This window comes from Balaenoptera physalus (assembly GCF_965194825.1).
Source record: "Balaenoptera physalus genome assembly, chromosome: 12".
Classification (NCBI taxonomy): domain Eukaryota; kingdom Metazoa; phylum Chordata; class Mammalia; order Artiodactyla; family Balaenopteridae; genus Balaenoptera; species Balaenoptera physalus.
Window position 1 is genome coordinate 76,407,447 of NC_138897.1, and position 25,619 is coordinate 76,433,065.

At 56.3% G+C, this 25,619-nt stretch overlaps 3 protein-coding genes and 1 long non-coding RNA gene across 10 annotated transcripts; 1 reads left to right on the forward strand and 3 right to left on the reverse strand.

The window, feature by feature from the left end:
• Positions 1–124: 124 nt before the first annotated feature.
• On the reverse strand, positions 125–2,863 carry SELENOM (selenoprotein M). The gene is made up of 5 exons (XM_082417318.1): positions 2,493–2,863; positions 1,231–1,266; positions 991–1,025; positions 551–629; positions 125–467 (listed from the first exon to the last, which is right to left on the reverse strand). The coding sequence occupies exons 1-5, from the start codon at positions 2,610–2,612 to the stop codon at positions 309–311; spliced, it is 429 nt and encodes a 142-aa protein (XP_082273444.1). The 5' UTR covers positions 2,613–2,863; the 3' UTR covers positions 125–308.
• On the forward strand, positions 1,405–19,434 carry INPP5J (inositol polyphosphate-5-phosphatase J). Of its 5 annotated transcripts, XM_082417270.1 has the most exons (15): positions 1,405–2,309; positions 6,568–9,255; positions 9,729–9,924; positions 11,579–12,666; positions 13,020–13,136; positions 13,261–13,369; positions 13,580–13,696; positions 14,030–14,205; positions 14,604–14,715; positions 14,856–14,965; positions 15,103–15,286; positions 17,875–18,012; positions 18,162–18,239; positions 18,366–18,470; positions 18,669–19,434. In XM_082417270.1, exons 3-15 carry the CDS (start codon positions 9,820–9,822, stop codon positions 19,173–19,175), a joined length of 2,946 nt encoding a protein of 981 aa, XP_082273396.1. In that variant the 5' UTR covers positions 1,405–2,309; positions 6,568–9,255; positions 9,729–9,819; the 3' UTR covers positions 19,176–19,434. The 5 variants fall into 5 exon arrangements, with proteins under 5 accessions (XP_082273396.1, XP_082273395.1, XP_082273398.1 ...); XM_082417269.1 differs by having other exon boundaries at positions 6,568–9,924; XM_082417272.1 differs by having other exon boundaries at positions 6,568–9,924; positions 11,579–11,640.
• On the reverse strand, positions 15,803–17,834 carry LOC309639736. Its single transcript, XR_014251826.1, has 2 exons — positions 17,288–17,834; positions 15,803–17,006 (listed from the first exon to the last, which is right to left on the reverse strand). It is a non-coding gene; the product is annotated as an uncharacterized lncRNA (long non-coding RNA).
• A 115-nt stretch (positions 19,435–19,549) lies between the features above and the next one.
• On the reverse strand, positions 19,550–24,985 carry PLA2G3 (phospholipase A2 group III). Of its 3 annotated transcripts, none has more exons than XM_082417301.1 (7): positions 24,343–24,985; positions 23,192–23,324; positions 22,817–22,936; positions 22,201–22,508; positions 21,448–21,577; positions 21,223–21,339; positions 19,550–20,591 (listed from the first exon to the last, which is right to left on the reverse strand). In XM_082417301.1, exons 1-7 carry the CDS (start codon positions 24,854–24,856, stop codon positions 20,378–20,380), a joined length of 1,536 nt encoding a protein of 511 aa, XP_082273427.1. In that variant the 5' UTR covers positions 24,857–24,985; the 3' UTR covers positions 19,550–20,377. The 3 variants fall into 3 exon arrangements, with proteins under 3 accessions (XP_082273427.1, XP_082273426.1, XP_082273428.1); XM_082417300.1 differs by having other exon boundaries at positions 22,802–22,936; XM_082417302.1 differs by lacking the exon at positions 21,223–21,339 and having other exon boundaries at positions 22,802–22,936.
• Positions 24,986–25,619: the final 634 nt, after the last annotated feature.

A 25,619-nucleotide genomic window follows, 5' to 3' on the forward strand; every position in this document is an offset into this window, starting at 1 on the left:
TGGGCAAGGTGTGCCCACGTCCCCACTCTGGCAGCCAGGCAGCTGGGGATGCAGTGTCTCCCATGGGTATTCGGGGAGCTCTTATTCCTCACCCGCCCGCAGCAAAGAAGGAGTCGAGTCTCACTGAAGGCGGAAGGGGATTTAGTGGAGCTGGAGAGGGAAGAAAGAGGGTTAGGAGGGACCCCCCAACTCCATCCCTGCTGGCTCGGGGACTGGGCGTCGGCCCTCAGCGAGGGTGGTGCTCCCGGGCCGCTGAGCGCTTCATTCTGTCCCCAGGGCTCAGGCAGGGTGGTGCCGCCTCCCCAGACCTACAGGTCAGCGCGGTCAGGAGCGCCTTCGGCGGGCCTAGCGGGCGCCCGCAGGTACTCTGGGGGCACAGGCTCGTCGGGCGACGCCTTGCGGTAGAAGCCGAGCTCCTGCACCAGCGCGTTGATCTCCTCGCGGGTCATGTCGCTGAGTGGGATTCGCTGAAGCAGAAGAGGGGCGGGGTCAGCGCGCCGGGCCCCGCCTCTCGCCCCGCCTCCCCCCTGTCCACCTCCCCAGGCCTCACCTCCAGTTCCTCAAAGCGCTGGCCCAGTAGCACGAGCTCCGGGTCGGCCCCCGGGAGGTGTTTCATTACCAGGTTGTGGCTGGAGATGGTGTTAAGGTGGGTAGTGGTGGGCGGAGGCAGGTGGGGTCTCCCGGGGACTTGTCGATGTGAACACTACCTCGTCTGCCCAAGCAGGGCAGGGATACCCATTTACACGTGAGGAAATTAGGATTCGAAGAAGTAAGGGGGCCTCCTCTCTGTGCTGGTGTCTGTGACAGTCATCACTAGTCAACTTCTCTTGCCAATCCAAGACCGCCTCAGAATTCGCTGGGCAGCCACTATCAATCAATCCCACTTGTCAGTTGAAGACCATTTGTCATCCCTATCTGTGAAGTTAAGTGGAAGGAGATTCTTGTAGATACCTTCTCCTTTCTCCCTCCCCCAGAACAGAAGGAGGATACTAGAGTGGGATGTCCTGGGTGACGAAGGCCTTCACCTGGGGAGGAACCAGAGCATCAGACCCCAACCATCTCCAGGTACCAACAGGAAACTGAAGCCCAGTGAGGTCACACAGCAAGTCAGGTGCAGGCTCCTGACTCCCAGCCCAGGGAACCTCCCCCACCCGGTCATTGGGATCATGTTGCCCACCCCCAAAGAGGCTCAGGGAGGACCGAACTGGGGATCCCTTCCTTCAAACTCACCTCCTTCAGGCGATTAAGCTGTCATCCCCCACATGTCTGGAGGGGAACAAAATGGCATAGGTCAGGAGTCACACATCTACCCTCACCCTCATTCCCCAGCTGGGCATTGGATCGAGCTGTGAATTACTCCCTGGAACAGCAGTTCCTAAGATGTGGAAATGGAGGCCCCTTGTGGGTAGAAGGAGGAATTCTGTACAGATGGGGAAGCCGAGGCCCACCCACACCAGAGGAAAAGAGGAGCAAGACCAGAAACCCAAAGGGTACTTACCAGCCTTGGGGCTCTTGCCTGCACAACTTACTGACTGTTGAGCCACGCCCAATGCCCAAGAGAAATGATCACCCTACCCCCTCAGGCCATAGAGACCTGGACCTGGTCTTTGGTCCCTAGAACCTCAGGGTGGAGGCAGACCAGAAGGAAACAGCTCAGAACTTCCCTGAGAGGCCCTATTAGAGACACCTACCACCTACCATCTGCTCCCTACCTCATCCAGTGCAGAGCTGGCTCTCCCTGCCACCTGCAGCCTAGCCCTACAGACCATCTGGTTGCTTCCCCAACAAAGGAGGCTGGGAGGGCCCCTCCCTGTACTCCCTGAAGGGGAGTCCAGACCCCAGGATTACCCATTCTAGTCCTCCCTCCTCCCCGCCCCCGCCCACCCCCCAAATTTTTTCAGGCAGAAAACTAAGGCCCAGAGAGGGTCTGTGATGATCCAAGTCACACAGGGACTTTGGTGGGGCATTTCATGGCAGGGGAGGGTGGGGGGATTGCTGCGGAGTAAGAGTTGGTAAGGCAGTTCCCAGCCCCCTTCCCCAGGTGGCAGGGAGGCTCCCAGAAATTCTTCTGTCCCCCAGGCAAAGGGAGTGAGACCAACCGGAACTGGGGTGGGGAGGAATTCCAGGAAAAAGAGAAGTGATGGGGGGATGGGAGGTTGGGCTCCAGAGGACAGATTTGGGAAAGTCATAGGCCGGAAGAAGTTAGGGGACAGGCCCAATGTGTCTGGGGCCCGATGTCCGGCCGGATGGGGAACTGGGGAGGGGTTCAGATTTCCAGGTCTCAAGATCGGTTGTCTCGGGCTTCCACGGTGGGTGCTGGGGCGTTCTGGGGCTGGGGCGTTCTGGGGCTGGGGAGTGGGAGGGACAGTCCTGGTGCCGAGGGGGACATGGGGGTCGGGAGGGTCCTGGGTCAGAACGGGCGGTGATTCCAAAGCCAAGGGGCTACGGGGTTAGGGGTCGGTGGTCCCTAGCCTGGGGGCCACCGCACTCACCTCTACCCGGCCTCGGGCCAGGCCGTGTAGACGGTTCCAGTCAGGCCGGAAGGTGGTGGTGGCGGCCGCGACTGCCGCGAGGAGCAGCAGCAGGGGCGGCGAAAGCAGCGGGAGGCGCATTAAAACCCGGCCGAAGATGATCCGCAAGCTAGAGGTGAACCGTCCGGCCACTGCGCCACGTCTGGGCCCGCGAGCTGGCCAGGTCCCTGCTCAAGGTCCCACCCCGCTAGGGACCACGCCCCCAGCTCTCGGTCTCCGCCCAGGGCCTGCGTGGGGGCCGCCCGCGCTCTCCCGGCGGGGTTTGGGCTCCTCTCCGGCCCTCAGCCCTTTACTTTCCCAGCCCCGAGAGTGTCCACCCTCCCTCTGCTGACCGAGAGCATGGACGCTCCGACAGGATGCGGCCAGGCAGTGCCCCCTCATGCCGGCAGGGGGCGCGGGCGGGATGCGGATGGACACGCGAGCTTCTGGGTCAGACACCCGATTTGAAGATGGGGAAACTGAGGCCTAGGGAATCCTTTTTCGCGTTTTTTATTTCTCTGGATGAAATTCCAATCTGGATTTCAATTTCCTGAGCACACGTGTGGCGATGGGAATATTTAGTCGGGGCTGGGAGGATAAAAGGGTTAATACACATTAGAAAGCTCTTTAGAACGGTACCTGGCACAGTACCTCAGAAAGGCCCCATGAACTCCGTTTTACAAGTTAGGTAACAGACTTAGAAAGGTAAAACAATTAAGTTGTGGATCTGGGATTTGAACCCAAAACATGCCTGTGTTCATCTCACCAAGACAAAGATGACTAGATCAGGATGCTACTTCCCCTCTTCAAGCCTAAGACAGACAGCACATTGATCACAATGCTCTTTCCCACCGAATCTAGCCTGGGACTCAGAATCCTCCTCAACATCAAACCAAGGCTGCATTATGACCAGTTTTGCCTTCCTGGGCCCCTTCCTTTATTAAAAAAACATATATTAAAAGTTGGATTTTACAACTGCTTTGGTTTAAAAAAATGAATGTAATCCAGGCTGGATTCATGATTATTTATTCATTTTTTTCTTCCGATTTTAAAAGAAGTTAAAATTAAAATATTTTTGTGGACCCCTAAAAGTATGATGGGCCCTAGACACTGAGCCTAATGGAAAAGTCAGTTCTGCCCTTTGTTCATACACTGCTACCTCCCATTCACTGACTTGATTGTGAAGATATAATAATAATAGGCTTAGGGCTGTTATTTAATATCCATTCTCTATAAATACATGAGGACACAGTAAATATAATTGGGTCTATCCAGATTATTGAAATGACAGGCTATGTCTAACACTCTATTTACTGCTGTGGAAGTGGGAATTCATCCAAGCTTTCTGAAAGGCAACTTGACACAGTAAATCAAAACCCTAAAAATATTTCTTCTACCCAGTATTCCACTTCTCAGAATTTGACCCAAAGTAATCTTCAGAGAGGGAATCAATTGTTAGGTCAAGATGTTTATCAAGACACTGTTTATCATGGTGAAAAACTGGAGAGAGGACAGAAGCATGTCACAGCAGGGGATGAGTTAAATAAATGATGATACCTCCTTAGAGTAGAGAACCAAGCAATTGTTTAAAATGATGCAGCATACTGTTGAATGACATGGAGAATGTTCAAGTTATAGTATTAAATTTTTTTTTAAAGCTATGAAACAGTAATATCAGCTGGGAGTTGCAATGCTCTGGGCTGCAAGTCACAGAAACCTCAAGTTTAACTGGCTTAAACAATGAAAGGAATCTGTTGGCTCAAATAACAAAATAGTCCAGGCAGGGAGGGCTTCAGGTGAGGTTTGATCTGGTTGGTAAAGTCACCAAGACCTGATCTCTTTCCATTCTGCTTCCATAACATCAGCTTATCATTAGCCCAATTACCTGCATGGTGTCAAGATGGCTGCCAGTAGTAACCAGTACCACCATAGACTTCTTCATTCATATCTAACCAAGGGAAAATTTTTTTTTTTTTTTTTTTTTGTAAACTTCTCAAGAGAGAAAACAAGCTTTCTTTCCCAAAACCCCCAGCAAAAGTCTCCTTATATCTCACTAGGTCCATCCATGATCTAATCAAGTGGCTGGGGAAATGCAAATGCTCCCTGGCTTAACCAGTTGGGACCCATTCCTGAAGATTGTCAAGGATATGAGCTGCAATGGATGTGTGGCGGCAACAGAGTAGCCAATGGATTTTATAAAATATGTATATATAAATACATATGCCTTCACCAAAAACCATAATCTAGAAGGAAACAACCCAAGAAGTCAAAATGGTCATCTCTTGGTAGATGAAATTATAGGTGAATTTTTTTCTCCTTTACAATATTTTTCTGTGTTTTCTATAATAAACATGTATTACCTAAACACAAACAGTAACATTTGTTTACAAAAAGAATGGGTCATATGCCATGGGTTCCCTCTACCCCACCCCACACCCCAGCAAGGGCCTCAGACTGGCTGAAGCCAGAGGCCCCGTGGAGCCCATGGCTTTTCTGCTGACAGAGCCAAACCTCAGCACCCCATGGGCCCACGCTGTTCACTGGACAGGTGCCACCAAACCACCCTCATTGCATTAACCTGGACTCTGTGTCCTGGAGGGGCCATAGCCTGGGCTGCTGAGTGTTGACTAGCCAACTAGTGGAACTGATGGTAGAGACTGGCCACAACAGTACCAGGAACATTCCAGCATCAGCAGTCATGGCAGGCCCAGAATCTCCCAGAACAGATCTCTGCTCGTAATCCATGCCCTTATGGGGCAGTTTGTAATCTAGGCCAGCAGCCCTCCTCAGGTGGGGCTGGGTTTGGGGTTTAGTCTGTGATAAAGCCAGGCTCAGACAAGGTCAGGGTCAGTCCTTAGCCTATGACCAGGTTTAGAACTGAGTCTGGGGCTGGAGTCAGGGCTCAGTCAGTGATTGGGATTTGGTCTCCGTCTGTGACTACGTTCAGGGCTCAGACTTTGACCAGATTCAGTGCACAGTCTGAGATCAGGGACTAGTATGTGACCAGAGTTGTGTGACCCAGGGTCAGAGCTCAGTTTGAGACCAGCGTTCAGTCAATGATTAGACTCAGGGCTCAGTCTGTGACCAAGATCAGGGCTCAGTCTGCCACCAGGTTCAGTTAATGACCAGACTTGGATCTCAGTCTAGACCTGGGCTTCAGGCTCAGACTAAAATCAAGGGTTAGTCCAAACCAGGGTTAAAGTTCAGTCTGTGACTGCGGTTCAGTCTTAAGCTAGGATCAGGGCTCCATCTGGGTCCAGAATTGAGGTCTCCAGTTGGAATCAGGCTTAGTCAGGCTTGGATCAGGCTCAGTACTTGACCAGAACCAAGGCTCAATCTAGAGCTGGGGTAGAGGCTCAGTTTTAGTGTGGGATCGGGGCTCAGTTAACACCAAGATTAGGGCTCAAGTTGGATCTGGGATCAGGACTAGGGTTTAGTCTGGCTCTGTGCTCTGTTCTGAGCTCCAATATAGAAGTTTCTGGAGACCTGGGCGCCAAGGGCAGGTCAGCATGCAAGAAAGGAGAGCCCCCAGGCAAGCTTCTGTCCCTGCAGTAAACTTCTCTTTGCCTGCTGAAGCCAGTTGTCCTAGAGCCTTCTAACCTACATGGCTCTGCTGCCCGAGATCCCCTCAAACCAGAATAAAAATAGCCATTCACTTCAGAGCAGCTGACAGCGGGTGCCAGGCTGCCTGGGAGGAGGGGGAGCTGAGGAGAGGAAGGAAGGATGTTCGAGCTCAGGCCCCAGCTGTGTGACCTTGGGAAAGTCACTCCTCCTCCTTGAACCCATTCCTGAGGAGCAGAATGGGAGGTGAGGATGACACCTGCCCCAGAGGGTGAGAACGAGGGAAGAGTGATAATAACATGTGGCAGTTGGTACCAATAAGGAACTCTGGAGTGAAGCCTTGGGAGGAGAAATGCTCCTCCAGGCCCTGTATACTTTCTCCTCCAGGAAGCCCTCCCTGATGCTTACCTCTTCCACCTTCCCACACTACCCTGTAGCACCCTCTATGTCTCAAGACATTTCTCAACTAGTGGCCACAGTGTGACCTCCCTCACAGGTGACCGGCGAGCAAAACGAAGGAGGACAGACCCTTCTGTACCATTACCATCCTCAAGTGCCCCTGGGAGGTGGATCGAGGAAGAGGAAGAGGAAAGAGGAAGAAGCACGTCTCTCTCTCCCTTCCCTACTTCTGGGGGATTTACTCTGAGCCAAAGGGCCGTGAGGGCACGTGTCCGGAGTTTGCGACCTTTCACAGCCGGAACCTTTCATACTCCATACCTTTGCACCTGCTGCTCCCTCTGCTTCCCAGGGTGTTTCTTCTCTTTTCAGTTTGGCAATACAGACTCTCCTTCAAAGAATAGGTTCAACAGGAACCTCTGTTGGGGAGAATTATCCACCATCGCCCTGGGAACCCCATGCTCTGTCCCCTGCTGGCTGGGTAATCCCTAGGCCTCAGTTTCTTCCTCTGTCAAATGGGGATCTTATTACCAACATCACAGGGTTACTATGGAGAGTAACTGAGATAATCCATCAACCACCTCCTTTCCTATCCCTGACCCAAACAGCCTGGAGGGTAGCACTAAGATTTCTAGGATGGGGCAGTACAAGATGTACTCTCTGCCTCAGTACCCCACCCCCTACCCCCAGGAGCGAGGGAAGGGAGGGAGCCAGGAGGTGTCTCCAGAGACAGCCATCTCCAGGGGGGCGGTTCTCCCAGGCAGCTGCCCCCAGCCTGCCACCCTGAGCCCCAGAGCCTGTTATCAACCTCCTTAGTCATCACACCAGGAGCTTAAATATAGCTCTTACCCTGTTCTCTTCTCAGCCGAGGTCTGCCCCCTGCCCCCTGCCCCTAGCAAGGCCATGTCTGGGTCTCAGAGCCCCTTTTCTTTCCCCCCGACCTGGGAATTCAACTATGCTGGGCCTCAGTTTCAGCATCCTCCAAATGGGCAGATTGGAATAGATGATGATGATGGGGATGATGATGATGATGATGATTGTGGTGGTGGTGGTGGTGGTGATGGTGGTAACTCCAGGGCAGATGCCCTTACTGAAAGCTTGCTTGTGCCAGGCTCTGTGCTAAACTCTTCAGATGTATTATCTTGTTGAATTCTCACAGCAATCATAGGAGGTATCTACTGTTTTTATCTGCCTTACACAAACCAGGAATCTGAGTGACTCTCCAAGTAAGTCAGTGGCAGAGACAGAAACAAAGTCCCTTGCAGGATCTGAGCTCAGGGAGGGGACATGGTGGAGATCCTGGCTGCCCCACTGGGGCAGAGGAGCCCTTTGCACACTTATTTGCATGACATTTGCCTGGTTTCTCAAGGGCGTTGATGCCCTTGTCTCAGCCCAGATGGTTGAGCCCTAGGACTGGTTCCAGGGACCTGGATCTGTCCCCCATCACTTCCAGGATTGCAACAGAAGCCAGGTACTGTTGGGTGCCTCAGTTTTCTCATCTGTAAAATAGGAGTCAGAGGGCTAGGCAGGGTAAGTTCAAAATTTCCTTCCATCTCTGGTGGCCTGAGCGCCACCACCATGTTCACGCTCACTTCCTCCCTCACCACCACCCACATCTTCACCTCCAACTCCATCACCACCTCTTCTTCCGTCAACATAACACCGCCACCACCTCGTCTGCCCCCATCTCTCCTCCACTGTTACTATAACCCTCATCTCTTCATTCTACCACCTCCACCAACACCAACCTCTGTTATCATCTCTACTATTGCCATCACCATTACCTCCACTACCTCTTCTATCACATCCATCCCACCACTATCACCTCCACTTTGCCAGCACTGTCACCTTACCACCACCAGCAGCACTGTCAGTCCTCACTTCCATTACCATAATTACATACATTATCATCTCCACCCCTTCGATCACCACTGTCATTACCTCCCCCATCACCAACGTCATTACTTCCACCATCACCACCTTTCTACCCCAGGACCCTAATATGGCCTGGGTCTCTGCCCGTGAAAATTCCAGCCTCCCAGAGGTGCTAGCCCAGAAACACAGACTAGACACAGAGACAGTCAAGCAGAGGTGGGAAGCCCATCCAGGAGAGGGAATGAGGTATCTGTCCACGTGACTTTCATGCAGGGGACCACATCGGTCCATGAGGATACAGAGGTGACTGTTGATCAGCAGGGAGCTCTGGGCACAAAACTCTGATCATTTTCTGCCTAAACTGAGTGAGATCACTCCTCTGTAAGCAATCAAGCAGCTCTGGAGGAATCAGGGTTTCAGGGACTGCTTAGCAGATAAGAGTGAAAGTGGGGAAGAGGCAGAAGCAGAGCCCACAGCCATCTCCGGCCGTATCTGAACCTGTCACTCATTCACTCTTCTCACTGATTGATTGATTCATTCAACAAACACTTCCCTAGGTCTGTTGGAGACCAGGCCCTACGCTGGGTCCTGGCCAAAGAAGTTCCCAGACCTGTTTTTGACCCTCCTGCCAGTCTGTTCCCCCACTTCTGGGCCTTTCTCCACCCCAGCTCCCTTCCCCCAGACATCCCAGTTGACTCTTGTGGTTCCTGGGTCACTGAGGCAGCTCCCTTTCCTCACTGAGACTCAGGGGACCTCCCCAGCTCACCAGGTGACCTTGAGCAAGTCCCTCTCCCAAGCTACACCCAGTGAGTCTTGGAGGAGGAAAGCTGGGAGGAGCTGGGCTGGGCCTGGCTGTGGGGACATCCAAGGGCAGGCTCGAGGTGTCTGCAGAAGAGGAGGGGCCAGTGCTGAGGTTGAGATGGGAAAGACTCCAGTTGCTGGAGCCTGAGTGTCTGGCTCTGGGATGGGAAGGATAGAGCCAGGCGAGGGGCGGGCACCAAGGCCTGAAAATGGGGCAAGGGTGGGGGCCAAGGCAAGCCCTGAGCTGGCAGGGAGTCAAGAAGGTCCCAGGATCAGAGCAGGGACTCAGGTGTCTCTGAAGCCCTGGAGAGGGGGCTGACCTCTGAGCTACCTTACCCTCAGGTGTGTCAGTGCCCCTCCCTTGAGCAAGGGCTGGCCAGGCCTACCGGCTGGAGGGTGGAAACAGAAAGACAGCTTCCACTATGCTGCCAGCTGGGACCTGTGCCAGGCCAATGGACCCACTCCCTCCGCTTCCTCCCCAACCATGACCATTCCAGGCTCAGCAGCCAGTCCCCAGGGGGTAGGTCACCTTGCCCTGGCCACCTCTATGTTGGGAAGTCGGTGCCTGTGTCTTTAAATTCTCAGCAGGTTGAAACGGCTGATGACATCACTGGTTCCCAGGAGCTAGCGGAGGAGCTGGAGCCCAAGGGAACCCGGGCTGCCGGGGGCTGCAGACATGGAGGGCCAGGGCATCAGTGGCAGCGGGAGGCCGGGGACCCAGGCTGGCCTGGGCCCCCTGCCCATGCCCCATGGGATTTCCCAAACTGGGGCACCCTCCAAGGTAAGACCCCTAAATCCTAGTTCCCCCATTCCTGATCCTTAGTCCCACCCCCCCCCCCACATACTGCAGGCACCCTGGTGCCCCAGCTGAGGGGCTGGCACTCTCCTCTGCCCACCAAGCAGGAACTGGGCAAACAGGGTACCCTAGGGGCTGAGGGGGTAGTGATGGGACGGACACTCAGAGAGAGATGGAGTTAGCTGTCTCCAGGCCCTCCTGGGAAAGCCCTGGACCAGGTATCAGGGGACACAGCTGTGCTCCAGCTTTGCTATGTGACCTTGGGCAAGTTGCTTGTCCTCTCTGAGTCAATGCAAAATGATGAGGCTTGTCCCTGAAGACTGAAACTGTGACATCTGGGATGTCTAAGTTGTTAGTGCTGGAGGCGGTGTGGTGTTTGGGGTGGGGGTTTGGAGTGGGACACTAGGAACCAAGGAGGATGCCCAAAATGCAAGCCTCAAAGAGCTGAGTTTGGGGACAGAGGTGGAGGCAGAGTTTCAGATTCTCTGAACCAAGCAAGACACGGGATGCAGACAGAACTGCATCTCTGGAGGCAGGGATGGGGCCACCCCAGGGTTAGTGTAAACCTTCGTCTACCCTCCCTGGCAAGGGACACTTTATCCTGACTTCTGGAGACAGGGGCATCAGACAGGGACAGGTGGGAAAGGAAGAGGAGGTCCCTGCAGGGCCCCACACCCCCCACTCCACCTGCTGGACATAAAGAGGATACCTGCTTGCCTGTCCTCACAGGTGGGGTGACAAGGGTAAGAGGGTACAACTTGTGCACAGTGGTGCGGTGCCAGGATCAACAGAATTCTGGACTTGCTCTGGGTGTTAGAATCACACTTGGGAGGATGGACTAGTCCATGGAGGTCAAATGGAAGCCTAGCAAATGTTGGGCTCATACATGCAAAGAATATGAGACCTAGGCTTCCCAGGATCAGGTGTGGCCAGGGATCCTTCAACAGGTTCCTTCATTTTAAGACAGGGAAACTGAGGCCCTGCGCAGGGAAGTGCTTGCCTAAGGTCACACAGAGCTGGGCTGGGAATCGACATGGCCAGTCCCAACCCAGGCTCTTGCTCCTGCACGGAGCTCTGGGAATGGGTGACGACGACAGAGAGGGCTGTGACCAAGGAATTGGGGACGTTTGGCTGGGGGAACCTGAGAGTTCCTGTGTACTGTGGAGGAAAGGGGGTGGTGTTTAACAGGCTGGCCCCAGGGTGTCCTGAGTGGGCAGATCTGGGGGGGTCAGATCAGTAGCCCTTGGCTAGGGGAGCAGCAGGGACTGCAGGGGTGGGTGGTGCTCAGGGAAGCTGACTCCAGCCACCCAACACTCCTGGGTGGCCAGGGAGTGGGTGCCAGCCAGGAAGGCAAGGAGAGCCCTCGGGTCCAGGCTCACACTCTGCCTCCTTTGAGTTGGGGGTCTTAGTTTCCCCATCTATGAAAGAGGTGTCACAGGTGAGGGAGGGGATAGGTTTCCATGTCCTGTTTCCTCCAAAAGAGAAGCTGATTCACAGCAGAATGGATTGAGGTGAGAAATTAGGAAGAACTTCCTCAGAAAGATGTGCCTGTCTTAGCTAGACAGAGTCTGCTGGGGTCTATATGGAAGTGGAGGCCTGGTTAGGGTTGACTCTGAGTCTCTGACTTGTCCTATCCAAGATGGACTCATGTTTTCAGCTCCCAGCGAAGGAGAATGCAGCACCAGTACGCTCGGAACCAAGGTTGGCTCTGACACCTGTGGGGCCACCAGCAGCAGTGCCACCTTCCTCAAAGGGGCCAAGGCTGGCTCTGGCATCTCCCCGACCCATCCTGGCTCCAATGTCTACCCCTGGAGGGCAGAAAACAGCTCCTGCCCACCGCAGCTCCAGCCTGGCTCCAACATCTGTGGGCCAGTTGGTGATGTCTGCCTCAGCTAGGCCGAAGCCTCCTCCAGCTACCCTGGGGCCCAGGCTGGCTCCACTGTCCAGGGACCAGAAGCAGGTGCCACCTGCCTCCATGGGACCCAAGCCAGCCCTGGCTGCTTCAGGCCTGAGCCTGGCCGTGGCATCTGAGAAACAGCCCCCACAGCCCCCCTCCAGCTCTTCCCCAGTGCCCAGTCCAGTTCTGTCGCCCTCTCAGGAACAGGCCCTGACTCCAGCATCCATGACATCAGCCCCGGCCTCTGTGGGATGGACACCAGCTAAACAGAGGGATGCCCCAGTCCCTAGACCTCTCTCCCCTTCAGACGGGCATCTCCAGCCCCCGACTCAGACATCTGGTCCTGTGGGCTCCCCATCTTTGATTCAAGCCCCCCCAGACCCTCTGATCTCCCCCTCCTTCAGAGCCCGGCCTGAGGCCCCCCGCAGCAGCCCTGAGGATCCTGTCTTGCCCCGGCCACCACAGACCCTGCCCCTGGATGTGGGCCAGGGTCCTCCAGAGCCTGGCACTCGCTCCCCCGGACTTCTCTACCCCACCTTCCGGCCAGGGGCCCCCTTAGCCCAGACTGTGCCCCCACCTCTGCCCAAGCCACCCCGATCTCCCAGCCGCTCCCCCAGCCGCTCCCCAAACTGCTCCCCGTGTGTCCCCCCAGCTCCTGGGATGGCCCTCCCCAGGCCTGGCACCCAGGGTGCCGGGTCTGGTGGGCATCTGAGCCCCAACCTTCAGCCCAGAGAAACCCCAGCCCCTCTTACCACCTCCTCTTCTACATCCACCTCGTCATCCTCCTCTTGGTCAGCTCAGCCCACCTGCAAGAGCGACCCTGGCTTCTGGTGAGGGGCCCTCTCCCAAGACATTGCTGGGGCTTGAACTCTAAGACTAGCCATCCTTCTAGGGTGGCTTACCCTACTCCGTCCCAGCTGACCTCCCTGAGGAAGATTCCTTGTGGGTGTTAGGCCCACTCTGGGGCCCTCGGAAGACAGCATCCTCTCCTAAGGGATTTGCCTACCCTGCCTCAGTTGATCTCCCCTGGAAGAGTCTGGTGGAAGGGACCCTGGGCCCACTGTGGGTCCTTCTGAGGGCATATACTCAGGCTTATTTCCCCAGAAAAAGCCCTGTGGGAGGGAGGTTGAGGGTAAGAGAGTGGTCCCCAGTAGTAACCCCTTCTGTACCCCCACCTCCCCAGGATCACTGTGGTCACATGGAACGTGGGCACAGCCATGCCCCCCGATGATGTCACATCCCTCCTCCACCTGGGCAGCAGCAGCGATGACAGTGACAGGGCAGACATGATCGCCATAGGGTGAGGGGACAGGGCGAGTAGACTCCCTCCTGAGCCCCTCCTGCCTCCCAGACCCTCTCCCGTGGGAGGGGTTTCTAGGGCGCCCCCCCCCCCAATCCGAAGGCCGCCTCACAGTCCCCCACAGGTTGCAGGAAGTGAACTCTATGATCAACAAGCGGCTCAAGGACGCGCTCTTCACCGACCAGTGGAGCGAGCTCTTCATGGACGCACTGGGGCCCTTCAACTTCGTGCTGGTAACTCCTCCCTCAACCCCCGGGCAGGTGGAGACCCCTGGATTCTCGGCCCTAGCTCTGCCTTCATTCACCGTGGGGTCCGCTGGGCCTCGGTGGCCGGGTCCATGAAATGGGAGGATGGAGGAGCAGACCTTTAAGGACCGGAAAAGGCGAGGGCGGGGGCAGGTGAGTTGTGTCCTGTCCCTCAGCCTCCTCGCGCCTCTGCTGCAGGTGAGTACCGTGCGGATGCAGGGCGTCATCCTGCTGCTGTTCGCCAAGTACTACCATCTGCCCTTCCTGAGGGATGTGCAGACTGATTGCACGCGCACTGGCCTGGGTGGCTATTGGGTGAGCGTGGAAGCGGCCTCGGAGGGGACAGGGCCCTAAGGGATCCTTAGATTAGTCCCCGGACCCCCGCGTACTGGCAATATCCTCTCCCCAAGCTACACCCCTTACTCTGAGGCCTGCCTCTCCCCACCCACCCCCACCCCTCGTTTTCTAGACCCCGCCCCTTTCTGTCCCCACCCCTCCTAGTGTTCCACTCCTTTCCCTAGAACCCACCCCTCTCCACGCCTCCACGGGTCCTGGGCCTCACCCGCTGACCCCGCCCACCCTAAGCCCCGAGGGCCTCACCTCCTTGCCTAGGCCTCGCCCATGACCCACCCAACCTTGTTTCCCAAGGGCAACAAGGGTGGAGTGAGTGTGCGACTGGCCGCCTTCGGGCACATGCTGTGCTTCCTGAACTGCCACCTGCCGGCCCACATGGAGAAAGCGGAGCAACGCAAGGACAACTTCCAGACCATCCTCAGCCTCCAGCAGTTCCAGGGGCCTGGCGCTCAAGGCATCTTGGATCACGAGTATGGGCCGGGGCGGGACCTAATGGAGCTTGGGCGGGGCTAGTGAAGGAGGGGTGGGCCTCAGGGGCGAGGCCGGTGCGCCTTGTGAGGAGAGGCGGGGCCTATGGGGGTGGAGACCACCCACACTATAGCTAGGAACAAGAAAGCTGGTTAAGTTTGATGGGGAGGTGGAGCCTGCAGGGTGGAGCTTTGCTGAGGGGCAAGGCCTTGCTGGGGGTCGGAACCTAACTTCTAGGTCTACACCCCCTGCTGCTCCGTGGTGGACTGGCGGCTCTGCAGCAACCCACCCACCCCCCTGCGTCATCATCAGGAGCAGCCGTCGGGTTGGATGGGGGCAGAGAAGGATCTGGGTTGGGCTCTTCACCCCATGGACCCCGCTGACCCCCACCTCCGAACAGCCTCGTGTTCTGGTTCGGGGACCTGAACTTCCGCATCGAGAGCTACGACCTGCACTTCGTCAAATTTGCCATCGACAGCGAGCAGCTCCACCAGCTCTGGGAGAAAGACCAGGTGGGGAATCCCAGCCTGGACCCCAAAACCCCAAGCACACAGAACATGCCCTAGGACCACCTGTACCCTAGGCTATGGTCCTTGACCTCACCTGCCCTGCCCAAGCTCTTGTCCAATTCTGTGCTTCTGGACCCTCACAGCTCAACATGGCCAAGAACACCTGGCCCATCCTGAGGGGCTTCCAGGAGGGGCCCCTCAACTTTGCGCCCACCTTCAAGTTTGACGTGGGTACTAACAAATATGATACCAGGTGAGCTCAGCACTGGGATTAGAGGTGGGGATGTGGGCTAAGGTCTTCTGGATAAGGGAGACAGGAAAGAGAGACAGGAGGCAGAGGTGCCTTGACCCCCCAACCCCTGATACTCAGCCTACCCTTGCCCACCGCAGTGCCAAGAAGCGGAAGCCAGCCTGGACAGACCGTATCCTGTGGAAGGTCAAGGCTCCAGGTGGAGGTCCCAGCCCCTCGGGACGGGAGAGCCACCGGCTCCAGGTGACCCAGCACAGCTACCACAGCCACATGGAATACACTGTCAGCGACCACAAGCCCGTGGCTGCCCAGTTCGTCCTGCACGTAAGTCCTGGCCTCATCCTCCCCGCATGACATCCCCAGGCCCAGCTCAGCATCTCACTGCCCACCGGTAACCCCTTACACCTGCCCTCAGCAGCATCCACTTGTCACAGCAGACTGGGAGTGGGGTTATGATCTCCATTATTTATTTATTTACTTATTTATTTATTCTTGGCCATGCCATGCGGCATGTGGGATCTTAGTTCCTGGACCAGGGATCGAACCCATGCCCCCTGCATTGGGAGCTCAGAGTCTTAACCACTGGACCGCCAGGGAAGTCCTATGATCTCCATTTTCAGGTGAAAAAACTGAGGCCCAGAGACACAGCACCCCTTGCCCCCGGTCACACGGCTACCAAAGGGAAGGTTAGGATTTGAACCCTGGCTAGTCTGATTTCAAACGGTATACCTTTTCCATTAATCTCTAACTCCCCTTTTCTGAGAAAGGCTTAGGGCAACTTATGTTAAAATTCACATATATAATAAGACCAGCTACCAAAATATTTACTCAAATCCCATGTAGCATTCATTCACATTCATTTATTATTTATTTACCATCTTACCGTATGTGATGGGGAGGGGGAGTAGAGATACAAAAAAATACAAAGCTAAACCCTAAATAGTTACTATAAAATTTAGCATTGTGTTTAGGATTTTTTTTATTATAAATTTTTATTGATTTATGTATTTATTTTTGGTTGCGTTGGGTCTTCCTTGCTGCGCGCAGGCTTTCTCTAGTTGCAGCGAGCAGGGGCTACTCTTTGTTGTGGTGCACGGGTTTCTTATTGCGGTAGCTTCTCTTGTTGCGGAGCTCGGGCTCTAGGCGCGCAAGCTTCAGTAGTTGTGGCGCATGGGCTTGGTTGCTCCACGGCCTGTGGGATTTTCCCAGATCAGGGCTCGAACCCGTGTCCCCTGCATTGGCAGGCGGATTCTTAACCACTGCGCCACCAGGGAAGCCCCTGTGTTTAGGATTGGGGCCCCTAGCTGCCAAAGGAAAAAGGGGAAATCCAAGAATGTCAGAACTGGATCTTAGAGACCATGTAGTCCAACTTTCTGTTAGTGGGGTAGCATGTGCCCCAAGTCGCACACAGGCTCAGCAGCAGAGTGGGGTGGAGCCCAATTTCCAGTCCTGAAACCCAACTCTGGGCTCTCCTATTCTCTTGATCTGATAAGAGGGAGCCCAGCAGACCAGAGAATGTTTTCCCTGATAACTTTGTCATATGGTCAGTCAGAGGGACAGTGGCCAATGTCCTCAGCTGGGAATGGAAATCTGCCCATGTCTGGCCTCCCATGACCTTTGGTAAAAGCCTTGGGTGTGAGGTTTAACCCCTAATCAGGGACCACACCTTGAGAACCACTCCTTTTGGGCGCCCTATCCTTCCCTCCTTATCTAGAACCCTGTCCCTTGTAAAACATTACCTGTTGAGCACCTACTATATGCCAGAACCTGTGTAGCCTACTTCATGTATGTCATCCCTTTGAATACTGTGGTAGGCCCTGAGGATGTCCAAATTCTCCTCCCAGTTTTACTGATGAGAGAAACAGAGGCTCAGAGAACTTAAATCTCTTATCCAAAGCAAGACAGCACAGGGCTCAGCAGGAGTTTTGACCCCACAAGGCCCTAAAGGGTATTTCTAAGAGCGCAACCTGGCCAGACCTGCTGTTAGGAACCCACGGGCAGGGAGAGGATGTGCTGGTTTCTTCTGGAGCAGCTTGGAAGGAAGCTGAGGAGGGAGAGAAAGTTGAAACCAGATAAACAGGGGAGCAGACAAAGCCTGAGGCTGGCACCACCGAGTCTTTCCCTGAGGGACAGAGATGAAGCCAGTACCCTGGCCACCTGCCACCCCAGCAACCCCATCCACATGGTGACCCCCTGCTCAGCCTAGGGTGACCCTGGGAAGAGAAGATTCTTTTGTCTCCATGGACTGATGACAAACAAGGTTAATAGTGGTTCCTTACTACAGGTGGGGAAACTGAGTCTTACTTAGCCTGATGAAGGGCTTACCTGAGGTCATGAAGCAGGTTAGTAGCAGAGCCTGGATGGTCTCCAGCCATCTACCCAGAGCTCTTCTTGCCTGCTCATGGGTGTTCACTTTACTCCAGAATATCCAGTGCATCATGGGACTCCTTTGTTAGCTTATAGGCAAGTCATTCATTGAGCACCTACTGTATACTGAGAAGTTTATAGGATACTTTATATGGTATCTCATTGAATCTGCAGAGCAACCCCAAGAGTTAAATAAGATCATCAGAGTTTAAGGACAGGAGTCCTGGTATTCAGAGAGGTCAAGAAACTCACCTTGGGTCACACTGCATAACAATGGCAGAGCCAGGGCCAAACCCATGGTCTACTAAGCTTCAAAGCTGTGTTCTCACTCACTCCCTAAGGAGGCTAAGGACAAAAAGAGCCCTGAGCTGGGAGGCAGGAAACCTGGCATTCATCCTAGACCTGTTCTTCCTCAGTTTCCCAGCCTGTGCAGTGGCTTCAAAGGCCCTTCATCTCAGCCAATTTGTGCCGACTCAGGCCCAAGGGCTCTAGGTGCATAGAATACTAGAGGGTCTCCCCTGATGTTGCCCCCTGCCCCTGGGCAGTTTGCCTTCAGAGACGACGTGCCGCTTGTGCGGCTGGATGTGGCAGATGAGTGGGCGCGGCCGGAGCAGGCTGTGGTGAGGTACCGCATAGAGACGGTGTTCGCCCGCAGCTCCTGGGACTGGATCGGCTTGTACCGGGTGAGACGGGCAGGGGTGGTCGGTACATCGGGGAAGGAAGGGCCTGAAGGGGCAGCCAGGGACCCCACGTGGGGTCCCTGGCTGCCCCAGAGTTTGAGGCTGCTGGGGTCAGACATTAGGGGTCACGACCCTGATTGCTCTCGCCCCAGGTGGGTTTCCGCCACTGCAAGGACTATGTGGCTTATGTCTGGGCCAAACACGAGGATGTGGACGGGAACATCTACCAGGTACTTAAGGGGAGGGGGAGAGTGGGAGGAAGTCCCCATTGCCCTTGGGGGCTCAGGATTCAGCTTGAAGGGTCCTGAGGCTGCTTCCCTCACCCCAACCTGGGCCTAAACCGCCCGGCCCACCAGGTGACATTCAGTGAGGAGTCACTGCCCAAGGGTCACGGAGACTTCATCCTGGGCTATTATAGCCACACCCACAGCATCCTCATCGGGGTCACTGAGCCCTTCCAGGTAAGTAGGCCAGGCTGCAGGGTCAGGGACGCCAAAGGAGTATTCAAATGCCTCTACAGCTTCTACATTCTGCTCTGTGACCTCCTACAAATAGCCTGACCTTCCTGGGTCTGCCAAGGGGGAGGGCAGGAGTGGTTCCCAGAGGCCTCAGTGGCCGGTTGGGGAGAGGGGCACCCCAGTGACCAGCCTTCCCCCCAGATCTCGCTGCCTACCTTGGAGCTGGCCAGCAGCAGCACAGACAGCTCGGGTGCCAGCTCGGAGGATGAGGATGACAGCACCCTGGAGCTGCTTGCATCCAAGTCCCGCAGCCCAAGCCCTGGCAAGTCCAAGCGGCACCGTAGCCGAAGCCCAGGTCTGGCCCGCTTCCCCGGCCTCGCCCTGCGGCCCTCGTCCTGTGAACGCCGTGGCACCAGCCGAAGCCCCTCGCCCCAGAGCCGCCGCCTGCCTCGGGTGGCCCCCAACAGGGGCAGTGATGGTGGCAGCCAAGGCAACAGTGAGGAGGGGCCCCCTGGGCTGCCTGGGTCCTGGGCCTTCCCACCATCTGTGCCTCAAAGCCTGGGGTTGCTGCCTGCCTTGCGCCTAGAGACCGTAGACCCCGGCGGTGGCAGCTCCTGGGGACCCGATCGGGAGGCCCCAGCCCCCGACAGCCTGTCTCCCAGCCCCCAGGGTCAGCAGGGCCTGGAAGAAGGGGGCCTGGGGCCCTGAGGGTGAGGTGGGCGGGCAGGCCCAGGTGGCCCCCACTCTGCCCCAATCTTCTGCAAACCCACCTGCCTCCCTCCTGCTGCTGCTCCAGCTTTATGTGCACCTGCCACTCTCTTCTGGCCAGGGGTGGCCAACTGGGGTCCCCCAAACTTGGTCCTGGCACCTCAACTGTGACAATCAGCAAACCCCTATCCCAGCCCCCATCTGGGATGGGGGAGCAAACCTGGAAGTCATCAATTAGGAATTAAATTCTCCAGCCTCACTCCTGACTTCTTCCTAACTTGTTAGCAGTCTGGGGTTGGGGGCAGTCAGAGGAAGGGACTAAAGAGAGGATGACAGATCTGACAATTACCAGGCACCAGCTGTATACATTACACATGCCATGTCCTTTAAGCTGCACCACAAGTTGTGGTGTTGAGTTCAGTGTAGTTCTTAGCTCCATTTCACAGGTGAGCAAACTGAGGCCTCCAAGAGGTTATGTGAACCTTTAAAAATCAGACGCCTAAGCACAGTTTGGCTGTGTGCTGGAGGGAGGGAACATTTACTAGGTGCTGAGTGCTATCCGTGAGTTGGTTCGCTTAATCCTCAACAACCCTATGAGGTAGGTCCTGTTTACACTCCCCTTTTTCAGACGAGGACACTAAGGCTCAGAATGAAGGAGGTCTCTTGCTTAAGGGCACGGGGGGAGATCTGAATTTAGGTCTAGGGAAGAAAGAATGGGCCAGGGCTGGGCCAGGAAGAGCATAGCAGCTGTTAAGAGAAGGGGTCCCCTGGGGACAGCAGGCAGACGATGGGGCTTCCCTGGGCAAGTTCTTGAGACATGCATTAATTTCGCAACATAGACATATATGTACCTCCTCCTGGTACCTCCTGGGGCTGCTGCAATGTTACCTTCTCCCCATTCCCATCTGGATGTTAATTTCTCTGGGAAGGCCCAAGCCTGGGGCAGCAGAATGAACCTCCTGAATACCACATCCAAGCACAGAGGGGTTGTGTCACCAGCCCAAGATCACCCAGCACAGCAGGAGACGTGGTCCAGCATTTGGGCCTTGGCCCCCCCCACCCTACCCATGTAGCCCTCTGGCTATCCACAAGAGCCCGTCCATGCTTCAGTCTAACACGTGGAGGGGAAGCTGAGACCTCCAGGGCCTAAGCAAAGCCAGGGACGAGGTCCAGTCTTGTGCCCAGAAGAGCTGGAACTGAGGTCACTGGTTCCAGGATTTCTGCTGTCCTTCAGGTCCTCCGGCTCCCTGGGTCAGCTGCAGGCACCGGTCATAGAATGACATGGGGGCCTTTGGGTGCTCTGAAGTCCATGCCCGCCTGTTGTCTGTGCCTGTCCCCTGGAGCTGGAGTTGCCTCTGCTGAAGTCGCCGCAGGTGCCGAGCTGACACCTTGATGGCCCTGGGGTCTCTGGAACAGCTGTGAGGAGAGAAAAGTGGGGCAGGTGGTCATAACTGCCAAGAATCCCACCCTACTCTGCAGAGAGGGTGACCAAGGCCCAGAGAGGAGCAGGGCTGGGGCCGGGAGGGTGGGGGGCTGTTACACCTAGCAGGGGGCAGAATAAACCTGGGTTGGCACCCAGAGGCCCAAGTTCTGCCACTAGCTGGCTGCAGAAACCTGGGTCAGTCTGGGCCTCAGTTTCCCTACCTGTGAAATAGGAAAAGTAACAGAGTTAGTTTTGAGAATCAGAATTGAAATGAAATTGTGGATTATGGGGTAAGAGTTAAGCAGGTGTTTTACTATGTGTCCTGCAGGCCTTGGCCTGTGTATGTCATACACGCCACTTCCTTGGCTTCTACCTCCATTTTATAGGTAAGGAAACAGGTGTGGAGAGGTTATTCAGCTTGCAAGGTCACATAGGAAGTAAATGACAGAGTTGAGATGCAACCTACATGGGCCAACTGCAGAGCCGAACCCAGGGATGATGACAGTGGAACTCAGAGGTCCCCTGACCCCCTCCATCACCCTCTCAGCCCAGGTGCACAAAGGGAGCAGAGGCAACCCACCCCTTGGGAAGTCCCCCATCCCTCCTGGTCCTGATGTCACTCACCCTTTGCCCTCAGCACAGTCCAGTGGAGGGGCCAGTTTGAAGCAGGTCTTGCCCAGCAGCTCCCAAAGTATGTTGGCACCCACAGGTGGGCTGTGGAGCCTCAGGAAGCGTGCCAGACTGAGGGCAGAGGCAAGCTCAGGCTGGGGCAGGGCCTCGTCAGCCAGGTGTCCCTTCCCAGTGCCTGGCAACAGGCAGCCCACCCCCAAGGGTCCAAGCAGGCCTCACCGGCGCGTGCAGTTGCAGTGGAAGAGGGGTTCACGGGCATTGTTGAACAGCTGGAACTTGGTCTTCTGGGGCCCGATCTGGTGCTCACACTGGTCCAGGCGGCGGAAGCTGCGGCAGGCCTGGCGGGCACCTGGGGGCAGGTGTGGTGGTGAGAGGAGCCCTGTCCGATGCCCACTGCCATCCAGCACACATGCTCAGTCCCACACACACAGTGTCCCTCCATCTCATGCCCTTTGTGCCTTCAGAGTGCTTCACACAGAGGAGACGCGCACGCGTGCGCACACACACACAGAGCAGTGCTGCCATGGGGAAGCCCAGAGAGTCGAGAGTGGTCAGAAAAGGTTTCCTGGAGGCAGAGGCTGCTAAGCTGAGGCTGGAAGAGGGGAAGAGTCAGGGAGAATTCTCCAGGCAGCAAGAACAGCATGTGCAAAGGCCCAACAGTGGGAGAGAGCAAGTGGCTTTAGAAGAACCAAATGAAGTTTTTAGAACTGGAGTTTCGACTGGGGAGTAGGATCTGCAGGACCAGACTCAACAACGCCTGGGTGTTGGGACATCATGGTGGGCCTCAGCGAGGAGTGCCATGGACAAGTTTGGAGCTTACAAAAATCCCTCTGGCTGCAGCACAAGAGAGGTTGGGAGACCCCAGAAGGAGTTCAGAGCAGGAAAGGAAGCAACACAGGGACCCCCCACCCTGAACAGAGTCACGGACACCTCCTTACATCAGGAGCCCCCAAGGTTAGGTTCTGAGCTCACCTTGAGGTTTTAGGCCATGCCATGGTCCCTGGAGGCCTGAATCAGTGACCTCCAGCCGGACTATGGAGGCCACATCAGGCCCAAGGGAGGCCACAGGGGCCTGGAGGGCTGTGGCGTTGGCTTGGCTGGGGTACTTGGACTCTTTCTGCTGTGCTGGCCACTTCTGAGGGTGCTGAATCCACCGAGGCTTGCTGGGCGCTGGGTTCTGAGGACTAGGAGTCAGGGGGATGGCAAGGGAGCTCCAGGAGGCATTGTAGAAAATCCTGGGCTGGAGACGGGCGAGGGATACAGAGCCATATGTTCTACACCTGGGAGGTAGCACATGGTGGCAATTGGTAACCCAGAATCCCCCCTCCCAGAAGTCCCCAGGTTCATCTCCATGGAGATCAGGGCTCTGCCAGTCCCACCCCTCATCCCACATCCCACTGGGTCCTGCAGGGCACCCAGGGAGCGTCTGCATCCTGGACCCCACCCTGAGGAGAAGACAGGGAGGACGAGGCATCATTCCCTGGAGGACAGACATACAGAAAGCTTCCCTCCCAGGCTTGGAGCCCGAGCTCCCCACTGGCTGGGAAGGGGCTCGAAAGGGGCAGCTACATACCCGCCCCACCAGTACCACTCCACACAGGCCTCCTGGTCCTCCAGCACGAAGCAGGGGATCGCCAGCACGTTGAAGAAGGCCACGCCCACGATGTCAGAGATGGAGTCCCGCTGGTTATGCAGACACTGCTGAAACCTGTCCCAGAGCCAGCACTCAGGTCCCTGGACCACAGAGAGCTACCTGGCTCCTCTCCCAGACCACCTGGTCACTACCAGCCAGGTGATTTGGGGTCCAAGTGTCCCCTCTCCTGTTAGGCCTCAGCTTTCCCACTGCACAGTGGACTCTGGCTGGCTGATCCTTTAGGATTCTCTGGAATCTCAGACTCTGCACCGGGTAATCCTGGCAGATAATCCCACCCTGAGCTCCCAGCCCTCCCTGCCCACCACCAACCTGGCATCACAGTTGCAGTGGGAGATGGTGTGGAGTCGGTAGTTTCGGATACCATAGTTGTACTGGAAGGGTGAGACAGTCTGTGGGCAGCGGTCGTGTTCCTGGCAGCAGAGATCGGGGCCCTGGAAGACCCCTACAGGGAGCGGAGGGGGCACCAGCTCAGCAGGGTCGTGGGCACCACATGCCGGCTATGCCCACGTGGTGTTGGGAGCAGAGACATGGTTCTCATCCCAGCCCTGATACAAATGCCCTGGGTGGCCTCAGACCTCCCCCTGTGGGACTCACAGTTCCAAAGCTTGAAGGGAACACCCAGGTATAGCCTCTGTTGGGCAACTCCAACTGCCAGGCAGCCCACCCAGGAGCCCTTACCCACAGAAAGATCTTCCTCAGGTGAACTGGTGTCTGCCTCCAGAGTTCTCGGGCTCACACCCCAAGTGGAACTCCAAAGTTATGAATGTGTGTGGAATGGAATGGGAAACAGCAGGGTGCAATCTCGCTGGCACAATGAGGCATCGTCAGGATGCCAACCTGCTCCAACTCAAGTGCCAAGTCCTCCTCCCAGCCCTCCACGCGTACGCGCAGACAGCTGTACCGAGAGTGCAAAAAAGCCATGCATGTTTTTCACCACCTGAGCAATGATGCCCTTTACTGAGCATCTCCCAAATGCCTGGCACTTCCCACACCCAAGCACACAGCAGCCCTGGGAAGGAGGTGTCACGTTTATTGTACAGGTGAGGAAACAGATTCAGAGAGGGGAGGTGACTCGTTCAGCTCAGAAGGGCTGAGCTGGGATTTGAACCCAGGCCTTTGGGTCTCGGCGTCCCCTCCACTGGGCACCCTGTGCCCATAAAGCCTCCTCTTGGGTAATGGTTTTTTGTCTCAGCCGACCCTGGATCCACCCCAGCCAGCCCCCTCCCTCAGATGGTAATTAATGAGGCCTCCCAGGTGTGAGTAGGACCTTTCCCATCTATAACCACATTTAAGCATCCCATAATGAGATTTATGGTCACCCCACTTTACAGATAAGGAAATTGAGGGTCAGAGTGGCTAAATCACTTCCTCAGGACACACAGCCTGGGAGAGTGGGTGCCAGGGCTAAAGGCTGCATTTCCTCCCCCACCAGCACCCCCGTCCACACACCGATGGCTCACCCAGCTCCGAGGAGTTCCCGGCAGAATCCCCGACTCCACACCACAGTGTGCCAGGCATGGTCCAGCCTCTCTTCACCCGCTGGTTCCCCATGCCAGGCGCTCCACTCTGCCCTGCTGCTCGCTTCTCCCTGGTCCCTGCTAGACTCTCGGCAGGCCCTCTGCAGGCCTCCCACTGACTCTTAAGGGTGGCCAGGGCTCTCTGCAGCTCAGGTCCAGGGGTGTGGATGAAGGAGTCTTGGGTGATCTCACCAGCACAGAGGGTACTGAAGGCTGTGGTGAGCTCTGGCTCATCCTGCCGGCTGCACACCTGCAGCCTCCCGTGCCCATCCCAGCGGGCATGGAACAGGGCTAGTCCCTGGGCATCCTTGCCCAAGAAGCTAAGGGACCCCAAAGGGCTGCCAGAGATGGGTCTGGCCAAGTGGCAGGAGGTGCTGTGCAAGTGGAGGGCAGGGGAGCCCCCCAGAGCTGCCCCCAGGAAGTTCAGCACCCCGAAGAGCACCACCAGAACCCCCATTCTGCCCTGGCCCAGCCCAGTCAGACAAAGCCCCCGGGAATCCTACCCTGGTGGGCCCACGAGGCAGCTGCTCTGTAGCTGAGCGGAAGCGAGCCCAGCCGACCCGGTGCTGCGGGGCCAATGAATGGAGCTTTGGGAGGAGTAGGAAGGAGGCTGGAGTATGGGGTGATCTGGGGCTTGTAACTGAATCCACCGGCTGGGCAGGCCGCTGATTGGCTGAGGAGTACACTGGCCGGGGCCCACGCCCCCACTTGGCCTGCCTTTCTCCACGCCTTCCAGTCACCTGCCGCCAGCCCCGCCTGGATGGGGACGGTAGGAGCCAAAGCCCTGGGCCCTGGGACCAGGTGCCAGAAGGGGGATCTGTATCTCCCTGGGGAGGGAAGAGGGTTTGGGGGCTCAGAGGAGGCTCCTAGAACTGGTCATCCCCCCATCCCAGGGATGGCCGCCAAGCCCACCTCCATGAAGCTGGCAGAGAGCTATGGGCTTCTGCCAAAGCTGGGTAAAGGAGGTAAGGGCAGGGGTGGGGCTCTGTGGCCACACCCCTCCCCCGGGAGGCTCTGAGGCTTCTGGGAAAGGAAGCATCCATCCCCCAGCCACCTGGGGTGCTCCCCCTGCCCAGTCCTGGTTCTAAGAAAGGCACTCAGCATATTCAGGGGACAGTGCCCCCGGGCTCCCCACTTCCTGGGACTCCAAGCACAGGCGTGGCCCGGCAGCAGCCCTCCTGGTCTGATAGATGGTGTAGACACAGCCAGAGCAGACTTTG

Excerpts from the sequence above, each read along its gene's own strand:
- INPP5J (XM_082417269.1), top strand. The coding sequence starts at position 9,820 with ATGGAGGGCCAGGGCATCAGTGGCAGCGGGAGGCCGGGGACCCAGGCT. Across the intron at positions 9,925-11,578 it reads AAACTGGGGCACCCTCCAAG|ATGGACTCATGTTTTCAGCT; the intron begins GTAAGACCCCTA and ends GTCCTATCCAAG. Across the intron at positions 14,966-15,102 it reads ACTAACAAATATGATACCAG|TGCCAAGAAGCGGAAGCCAG; the intron begins GTGAGCTCAGCA and ends TGCCCACCGCAG.
- PLA2G3 (XM_082417300.1), bottom strand. The coding sequence starts at position 24,856 with ATGGGGGTTCTGGTGGTGCTCTTCGGGGTGCTGAACTTCCTGGGGGCA. Across the intron at positions 23,325-24,342 it reads CGGGAACTCCTCGGAGCTGG|GGGTCTTCCAGGGCCCCGAT; the intron begins GTGAGCCATCGG and ends CGCTCCCTGTAG. Across the intron at positions 20,592-21,222 it reads GACTGTGCTGAGGGCAAAGG|CTGTTCCAGAGACCCCAGGG; the intron begins GTGAGTGACATC and ends CTCTCCTCACAG.